The sequence below is a fragment of the Leptonychotes weddellii genome, chromosome 10, assembly GCF_054177405.1.
Source record: "Leptonychotes weddellii isolate Sample4059 chromosome 10, ASM5417740v2, whole genome shotgun sequence".
NCBI classification, from domain to species: Eukaryota; Metazoa; Chordata; class Mammalia; order Carnivora; family Phocidae; genus Leptonychotes; species Leptonychotes weddellii.
In genome coordinates this window covers 20,577,273-20,587,190 of record NC_138378.1, presented here as the reverse complement: position 1 = coordinate 20,587,190, position 9,918 = coordinate 20,577,273, and the positions used below count along the sequence as shown (strand labels likewise).

The window sequence follows — 9,918 nt, the reverse complement described above, 5'->3', positions numbered from 1 at the left end:
TATTCTAAGATTTCTTGATTATTTGTTTTCCTCAAATATTTCTTTTGACTTTGGCCTTTAATGTTCCTGTTCTTGACTTTGCAAACTGACTCTTCTAAATTCCTATCTTTTTTTTTTTTTAAGATTTTATTTATTTATTTGACAGAGGCACAGTGAGAGAGGGAACACAAGCAGGGGGAGTGGGAGAGGGAGAAGCAGGCTTCTCACGGAGCAGGGAGCCCGATGCGGGGCTTGATCCCAGGTCCCTGGGACCATGACATGAACTGAAGGCAGACGCTTAACGACTGAGCCACCCAGGCGCCCCAGGGACAGAGATTCTTAAGCAGACTCCGCACTGAGTGCAGAGCCCAACGTGAGGCTCAATCTCATGACCCTAAGATCACAACCTGAGCTGAAACCGAGAGTCGAATGCTTAACTGCACCACCCGGGTGCCCCTACACACAACTCTTAAACACGTATCTCTGAACCCTTTCAATAAAGGATTTACTTCTTGAAGGGTGTGTGTCTAGCTCCTACAAAGATGTTAAGAAAATAAGTGTTCCAACCTTGGGAGACCAAGGGATGCCATGTTTTATTCTTAATATATCTTTTGGCTTAGAAAAACAATCTTATCAGAAAAAAAGGGGAGAAGGGTGATAATTGAGGAGGAAGCTTTTGGTTTTGAGGTTCTTGGAGGTAGCTAGAAGTTTTAATCCCCAAATCTGTCCTCCACACCGCTTTGTACTGACTTGCTCCTCTGCCATGGAGTTGTTTGAACAGTGGGGCTGTTGGTTGCGTGGGATTGATTCTGGAATGCCCTGATGATATGTGGGGGTGCTGATTCCTTTTTGATCCTATCTTCCAGAATGCCCTTGCAGTGAGGAGATCAGTGATACCTCTCAGGAACCATCTCCACCCAAGGCATTTGCTGTCACCAGGTGTGGGTCCTCACATAAGCCTGGGGTCCATATGAGCCCACAGCTCCATGGCTCGGAATCTGGAAACCATAAAGGGAAAGTGAAAGTATCCGGTAAGGAGACTGTCGGCTGACTTGATCATTTATATAGCGTTATAGTCAGAGAAGGCTGGATTTATGTTGACACTGTGACTCACTCCCCAGGCCCTCTGCAAGTACAGTCTGTTATATTTTCAAAAGAAAGAAGTACATCATATAAAACAAAGGCTATTAGCTGTGCCTTTCCTGAACTTTCCTTCTCTCCAACTTTGGCTTTAGTTGAATGCCTCTTAGGTACCTCCAGGCCATTATATCTATAACCCCCAAAATCCATTATACCCCATCCTCTTGCATACCTGCCCTTCTCATTGCTCCATTTTTTATTGATGGACTCTGCATCTAATCTGGTTGCTTGGGGAAATCTGAGTCAACCTTGAAGGTGCTTCTTTTCCAGCAATTTAGAGGGTGATTGTGAGTTTGGAAGGATTTAATAAGTATATGGAAAGTACTTACAACAGTGGTACAAAATACGTGATCAGTAAAGGTTAGCTGTAATTATAACTAATCAGGCACCAACATCTAGTGATTCTAGTTCTGATTATCCCTGGAATCTGCCCCTTCTTCATTTTCTGCTGTCGACAGAGTTTTAAAGGTGGCTCTGAATGTAGACTTGACAGTAAGCCAGATCCTGGCTGGAAGGGATGAGGTTGAGGAACATGTTTGAGTCATTAGGATGATGATCTGTGTAGTTCATGGGGAGTTGCAGCCTCTCTGCCAGTGAGCTCCGTGACCTTGAGCTGCCACTTACTTTGGGCTTCACTCTCAGTAAAATGAGGAATGGAGTTCGGTTCATCAGCAGGCAGCATACGTCATTTGGGCTGTTGCTAGATGAGAGGCCCAAGGGACAGATTGGAGTTCCTGTTTCCCAGCTCTGTGAAAATTCATAGAGGAGTGGGGCTGTACGGTCACTTCCACTCTTGACATTCTAAGTTTTTGAAAATTTTATAACTATAATTTAAAATAGTGACTGTTGTTTTTCCTTTCCTCTCAGAGGAGGATAATCTGAGTGAGTCCTCTTCTGAGAGCTTTCTTTGGAGCGATGAGGAATATGGTCAAGATATTGATGTGACCACCAACCCAGATGAGGAACTCGATGGGGACGACCGCTATGATTTTGAAGTGGTCCGCTGCATCTGTGAGGTTCAGGAGGAAAATGACTTCATGATTCAGGTAGGTAGAGCTTCCAGGAGACAGGCATAGAGAAACACAAACTGGTCCTTGGAGGGAATTTTGAGGGACTGCAGTTTGAGTACAGCAAACATAGAATCATGTTAGAAGCCCCAGCCAGATAGGCAGTATTAGCAGCAGCACATTGAGCTTACTTTTTAGTTCAGCTTCCTCTGAATCTCAGGCTGGTGTAAATAGCCTATTAATAGAATGAGAGAGGACTTGAAACATCACTGAGTCTAAAAGTCTCATGCTCTGCTTGGGGCAGCTGGGACCCACAAATGGGAAGGGCCTTGCCTGTGGTCACACAGTGAGGAGTTGAACATCAGGGATCCGAATCTCTGGAGTGGCAGTTGAATCTTCCTGTGGTCCCTTGCTTTCTCTCTGATGTAAAATTTCTATATGGCCTTATGAAATGGAGGCCAGTTTCATAAGTTGTCTGTTTCTTGTTCTTTATTTTCCTGACATTTGTATCTGTCATCTCCATCTCTGGGATGTGCCTGTGGGGTAGGCCTCCCTGCCTGCTGGGGGAGAGCGTCACTGGCCAGCACCTGCTTGCCTCTGGCCCTTTTCTTGCTCTTAATGACAGTTCTGGTGAGGTGGCTGCTGGCTGGCTGACTCCAGAGGCTGTCATAAATACCCTGCTTGTCTAGGCAGCTGCCCGGAATGTCCAGGGCACCTGAGTTTTTCAAGTAAGTCATGGTTATATTGGTTAGGATTCTTTGGGAATTTCTTTGTTTTTCAGTAGCCTTCGTGGTAACCTCAGGGAATTCAGAGTACATAAATGGTCTCAAATAGTACCTGATATTTATGACCTTTAGTAAGCTTTAGGTCAGTGGTTTTCAAACCTTTTCAACATCAAAACCCATTTTTCTAATGGATTCTTTCATAGAACCACAAAATATATCACAAGTTTAAAAGCAGTAGTTTTGAAAGTTCAAAATAGATCTTCACTTTTGAGTTCAGAAATGTGAATGATGTGCTTTTTCCCATGAAGTCTGACACACAGGGTTGTGCACGACAGTTGCCAACTTGAAGCATTTCAGTGACTCGATAGTTTTTATCTTTTTGTGAGACGTGGCCATTTCTATGGGTGACTTTTCCTAAATAGCATGCTGTGTGGTCACTGATTAATCAGAGATGGGAGGAAAGCTTTGTTCCGAGTATAGCACAATACTGACCTAGCCTAGCAGTACAGTTATGTGTACTGGTAGGTTGTGTTGTCTTTAAGTTTGGGACACATTTGAGTGTGCATTTTTTGTTTTAATTTTAAAACATTGTCTTATTTTTAAAAAGATACCCATTTGCAGAACCTCTGAAGCTCAGTGGACTACAATTTGGAAACTCTTATACAACATGGAAACTATCATTTAAGTAGAATTTTTTTTAAGTTTTTTTTTTTTTTTTTAAGATTTTATTTATTTATTTGAGAGAGAGAGAATGAGATAGAGCATGAGGGGGGGGGCAGAGGGAGAAGCAGACTCCCTGCCGAGCAGGGAGCCCAATGTGGGACTCGATCCCGGGACTCCAGGATCATGACCTGAGCCGAAGGCAGTCGCTTAACCAACTGAGCCACCCAGGCGCCCCTTAAGTTTGGTTTTTAAAAGGATGTTGAAGATGGTTAGTTTTTATCCTGTCTCTCTGGGCGTGTGGTCAGTTCTGGCCTTGGAAGCCTGATTTGGTCTTCATTGGTCCATAGAAATCTTTAGTGGGTGAGTAATGAAGGCCCTTCTTGGCAGGGCTGTTCCAGCTAATCAGTAGAGGAGACCCAGTTCTGATCCACTGTACTTTTCCCATTGACTTTTCTATAAGTAGCAAGGATGATGGGGTGTTCAGGGAGGAAGAGCTCGATTTGGTATTATGTGCTCTATGAGGAAACTTAACTTTGGAGCTGTTGAGGCCATACCGGCTGTAACAGGAGAGTCAGGAACTGACTTTCATCTCCAGCTTCCTAGGCTCTGCATGGCCTTCCCCTAGCTTAGCTCAGCTCAACGCTTGTGGCTTCCTGTGGTATTGTGGTGATGATGAGCTCACTTCAGAACACTTCGTGTTTTGCTGTAGAAGACTTTTCTCTGCTGTCCACTTGCTGTCCAGCTGGCTTTGTGGTATAGAGGGACAGTTTTTTACTTTCCCTGTCATTATGAGCAATGTACCTTTTCCACTCAGTAACTTTAGCAAAAGGCATACATTTGGAGGGAGCTCTGGAACAAATGAAATTTAAACTTTCTAAATGTATTCATCATCTAGTTTTTTTTTTTTTTAAAGATTTTTTTTTATTTATTTGACAGAGAGAGACAGCGAGAGCAGGAACACAAGCAGGGGGAGTGGGAGAGGGAGAAGCAGGCTTCCTGCCGAGCAGGGAGCCCGATGCGGGACTCGATCTCAGGACCCTGGGATCATGACCTGAGCTGAAGGCAGATGCTTAACGACTGAGCCACCCAGGCGCCCTCATCATCTAGTTTTAAATGTATTCATCATCTAGGAAGATCCAATGATTATTTTTTAAATAAATTTTTTTACTTACATTGGTAATTTGCACTACCCTAGAATACATTTAGAGTTTGTTTCCTAGAAGGTGCATATATTACTTTAGAGGAGTAATTTTCTCTGATCATTTTCATTATTTGATTGGTATTAACATTACTCAAGTAAATTATTATTTGATTTTATTTACCAGTGCTAATAATTTAAATCATTGGGAGGTTAAAATCTTACTTAATAATCATGAATATTTGAGAAATCTGGGTGCCACATAAAAATGAACCTCAGGAAATCCATTTGATATTTAAATTATTTTAATTTTCTAGGGCAGGTTTGGGCAAACTTTTTCTTAAAGGACTAGATGATAAATATTGTAGGCTTTGAGGGCCATGTGTTCTTTATTGCAGCTATTCAGCTTAGCCCCAATCAGCCATAGGCATTACGTAATAAATGAGCATGGATGTGTTCATATGATACTTTACTTATAAAAACAGGACTTGAACTGAATTTAGCCTCTTGGCTGTAGTTTGCTTTAGACTAACAAATACGTATTAGGTGCCAAACCCAGTAAAAGTTGTGTAACAGTTTTTTTTTTTTAAGATTTTATTTATTTATTTGAGAGAGAGAGAATGAGAGGGAGTGCAGGAGAAGGAGTAGGGTCAGAGGGAGAAGCAGACTCCCCGCTGAGCAGGGAGCCTGATGTGGAACTCGATCCTGGGACTCCAGGATCATGACCTGAGCCTAAGGCAGTTGCTTAACCAACTGAGCCACCCAGGCGCCCCTGTGTAGCAGTTTTAACCAGAAGTCCATTTTAAAAGCTTTGTTTGTTTTAAAATTTGTATTGTTTGTTTGTTGCTAGCTAGAGCATTCATGTAGTTCAAAGTCCAAAAAGTATACCTAGGTATAGAGAAAAAAATCTGACCCCACCTCCCCTTCATGGGAAGTACCCTTTATCAGCTTCTTGTGTAGCATTCTGGAAACACTCTGTGGCTAACAAATACATTCTCTTACTCCCCCCTGCCCTTTTTTATTTCGTGGTAAAAAAAAACATAAAATTTTACCATTTTTAAGTGTGTGTGGCATTAGATGAGTACATTTATATTGCTGTGCAACCATCTTTTTTTTTTAACACAATGTTACTTTATATGTAGTATTTTCAATATCTTTTCTCATTTAACAATAGATAAGTTCAAGCCCATTTCATTTTCAAACATAAAAAAGCTTTTGGCTCAGTCGTTAAGCTCTGCCTTCGCCTCAGGTCATGGTCCCAGGGTCCTGGGATCGAGCCCCGCATCCGGCTCCCTGCTCAGCCAGGAGCCTGCTTCTCCCTCTCTCACTCCTCCGCTTGTGTTCCCTCTCTAGCTGTCTCTCTCTCTCTGTCAAATAAATAAATAAAATCTTAAAAAAAAATAAAAAATAAAAAAGCTTCTTAATATATTCTTTTTAATGGCTGCATAATGGATGGATCATAATTTATTTAACCCCTTCCCATGTTGATGACATTTAGATTGTTTCTAACTTTAACAATAATGTAATGAGTAATTTTGTGTAAGTACACCTGTTGGGCCAAGTTTTGGAAGTAGAATTCCTGGGCCACAGGTTATGTGCATTTGTAATTTTGATAAATATTTTTGTCATAGCAATATTGTATAAACTTGCCCTGGAGCCTGTCCCAGTGAACATTCTTAGGAGCACCCTTTTCAGTATAGGATATTATCGAACTTTATCTTTGCTTTGCTCTTCAGGTAAGTGAGAAAAAGGGGTGCCTGGGTAGCTCAGTCCATTGAGTGTCTGACTCTTGATTTCAGCTCAGTTCATGATCTCAGGGTCGTGAGATTGAGCCCCTGGTCAGGCTCCACGCTCAGCACGGAGTCTGCTTGAGATTTTTCTCACTCTCCCTCTCCTTCTGCTCTTCCCCCTGCTGGCATGCATGTTCTCTCTCTCTCTCAAATAAAACAAATCTTAAAAAAAAAAGATAAGTGAAAAAATAGTCTATTGGTATAGCCATTTTGTAATTTTTTTAAAAAGGTATTTATTTATTTGAGAGAGAGCAAGAATGAGCATGAACGGGGGGAGGGACACAGGGAGAAGGAGTAGCAGACTCCCGGCTGAGAGGGGAGCCTGACGCGGGGTTCGATCCCAGGACCCTGGTGAAGGCAGATGCTTAACTGACTGAGCCACCCCGGCGCCCCTGTAATTTATTTTTAAATAAATCTTTAAAAAATTTCATACTTGGGGCACCTGGGTGGCTCAGTTGGTTAAGCGACTGCCTTCGGCTCAGGTCATGATCCTGGAGTCCCGGGATCGAGTCCCGCATCGGGCTCCCTGCTCAGCGGGGAGTCTGCTTCTCCCTCTGACCCTCCCCCCTCTCATGTGCTCTCTCTCATTCTCTCTCTCTCAAATAAATAAATAAAATCTTTAAAAAAAAAAATTTCATACTTGTAGCATTTGGAAAATGCAGAAAATCACAAAGAAGAAAACAATTACCCAGAGATAAGCATTGTTAATATTCTAGAATACACATACACATGTATATATAAATGAAAATTATGCTCTGTAAATAATTTTTCATGAGAATAACACTTTTAGGATAAAAGCATATGTTTATTATCAAAACTTCAGGCAGTACATAAATGTATAAAGAATTACTTGATATTTATATGTAATCCCCAAACCTAGAAATACTAATGTGTATGCATATTATTAGTCTGGTTGATTTCACAGTAATTATATTAATTCAAGTAACTATTCATTAATTCTTTTAGTGGGTGATTTGAACATCTTTTTAAGAATTAGATATTTTCCGGGGCACCTGGGTGGCTCAGCCATTAAGCGTCTGCCTTCGGCTCAGGTCATGATCCCAGGGTCCTGGGATCGAGCCCCGCGTCGGGCTCCCTGCTCCGCGGGAAGCCTGCTTCTCTCTCTCTCCCACTCCCCCTGCTTGTGTTCCCTCTCTCGCTGTGTCTCTCTCTGTCAAATGAATAAATAAAATCTTTAAAAAAAAAAAAAAAAGAATTAGATATTTTCCTTGACCTGTGTGTTCATGTGCTTTATCCATTTTTCTACTGGATGGTCATTTTCCTACTCATTTGTAGAGGCTTTTTTAGACCTTGTTTTGTATTGGCTGCAAGAACAGTTACAACTACTTGTACCCACTTTGTCATCTGTCTTTTGACTTTCAGATTTTTTGTTTGTTTTTATGAGTCAACTATATCAAACTTTTCTTTAATGAATTCTGAAATTTGGATAACAATTGCTTCCTTATTGGAAGTTAATAAAAGTTTATAGAAAAACAGAATTCTGTCATGGTTGATTCTGGTACTTTTGAAGTTTCACTTATTCTTCTTAAAGCGATGTAAATATTTGATCCACCTGGAATTTATCCTGGTATAAGGTGTGAGGGCCATGGCTACCCAGTTGTCCCAACACCATGCCCCATTACCAAAATGTCACCTTTGTTTATTTTATTTCCATATGTATTTGGATCGCTTTTTGGATTCTCCTTTTCCATCTATTTGCTTATACAATTCTAATTATTTTACCTTTATAATATTTTTAAAATATCTTATAGGGCTAGTACCCCCTTTTGTTCTTTTTTACAAATTTCCTGGCTGTTAATTTTAGGATCAGCTTATCCAGTTCTACAGCTATTAATTTATTATTTTTTTGGTACTACATTATTTTTATAAATTTACCTAAGGAGAAAGGACTTCCTTATGATTAAGACTGTTGCTATCCAGGAATAAGATATTCCTTACCATTGGCTTAAGTCTTTGTGTCCTTTAAATAGTATTTTAAAATTTTCTTCACAGAGATCTTGCATGTTTTATTCTTAGATATTCTATTCTTAGATAGTCTTAGGTTTATTAGATATTTTATGTTTTCAGTTATTATTCGTGTTCATTTCTAAATTTAAACTTTTAAAAATGAATAATGTTTTTTAGCCAAACCCATGCGAAAAAAGTTATTTTGAAGTTTTCAACTTAGCTGTATTTGATTGAATTTTAGTGAATCCCAGTTCTCAAGAAATTTCAAAAGTTATTGGTGAGACAGACTTTCATTCTTAATTCTGTTTTTCTGCAACTAATTCTTTGTTATTGTGCAGCCTTTACTTTCCCCCTGAGCCTTAGTTTCTTCATCTGTAAATTAAAGAATCTGGATCGGATCTTAGCTAAAGTCTGTCTTCCAGCTTTGCCTCTGTTGATTCTGATGCAGTTAGCTTCCTAGAGGATTCATATCTGCCCAGGAAAGCCCTCTTGATGCTAGGGCCTGTCTGGCTCCAGACAGCCGAGGACTGTCTGAGCTTTGGACCTTAGTCCCTTGTGGCCAGGCTGGTGGCCCACCCTCAAAGGCCATGCTGGGAAGGAAGCTCATTGTCCACCCTCCAGAGCTATCCATTTGGTTGCATAGTTAAAGGCTTAGGGTCCTGGTTTGAGATGCCATGAAGTGTCCTAGTATCTCATTTGGCATCGTTTTTGTTTTTTTTTTAATTTATTTATTTGAGAGAGAGAGAATGAGAAAGAGCACATGAGAGAGGGGAGGGTCAGAGGGAGAAGCAGACTCCCTGCCGAGCAGGAAGCCCGATGCGGGACTCGATCCAGGGACTCCAGGATCATGACCTGAGCCGAAGGCAGTCGCTTAACCAACTGAGCCACCCAGGCGCCCCTGGCATCGTTTTTTCTTTCCATTCTCTCCAGACCCTTAGCCCTCAGGCTTACTATCCTCAGGCCATCCACACAACTTCTGTGCTGCCCTCACTGTCTCCTCCTTTCTTTCCCTCTCTCCTTCTGTCCCTCCTTCTCCCCATTCTCCCTCTACCCCCTTATCCAGGTAAGGCAGTGGAGCCTCAGGGTAAAAGAACTACTAGCTTTACCATTACACAGGCCTGTGTTCTGATCCACTGTTGCCTCTCTTCAGCTGTGTGACCTTTGGTAAGATTTAGAGAGAATAAACTCCAAGTGCTAGCATGTGATTATTCCAGGAGGTATCAAAGTAAATCAGGTTGCCCAGTTGTAGTGGTAATAGGTGCATGAAGGCTGTGTGCTGGGCTCTTTGATGGACGTTTTTATATGTGACCCCGTGATTGCTCACAAACAGCCCCCATGGTCAGTAGGAAGAGTACCCCATTTTGCAAGTGGGGAAGACTGAAGCCCAGGGAGGAGGAGTGACCTGTGCACGGTCACACAGCTAATGAATGTCTGAGCTAGAATTCAGACTTAGGTTTTAGTCATTCCAGGTTAATCTTCCTCTAAGGACTTGAACATTTTTCTCTCTG

At 41.4% G+C, this 9,918-nt stretch overlaps 1 protein-coding gene across 6 annotated transcripts in view; it reads left to right on the top strand.

Moving 5' to 3' along the window:
- Positions 1-9,918, top strand: part of PHF20 (PHD finger protein 20) — a 145,946-nt gene that overhangs the window by 117,879 nt on the left and 18,149 nt on the right. For 5 of the 6 annotated variants that reach the window (XM_031017692.2, XM_006746877.3, XM_081832836.1 and 2 more), the window contains 2 exons: positions 846-1,010; positions 1,987-2,165. In XM_031017692.2, coding sequence (XP_030873552.1) covers positions 846-1,010; positions 1,987-2,165 — 344 coding nt within the window. The remainder of the gene's footprint in view (positions 1-845; positions 1,011-1,986; positions 2,166-9,918) is intronic. The other variant, XM_081832837.1, reaches the window with a different exon arrangement.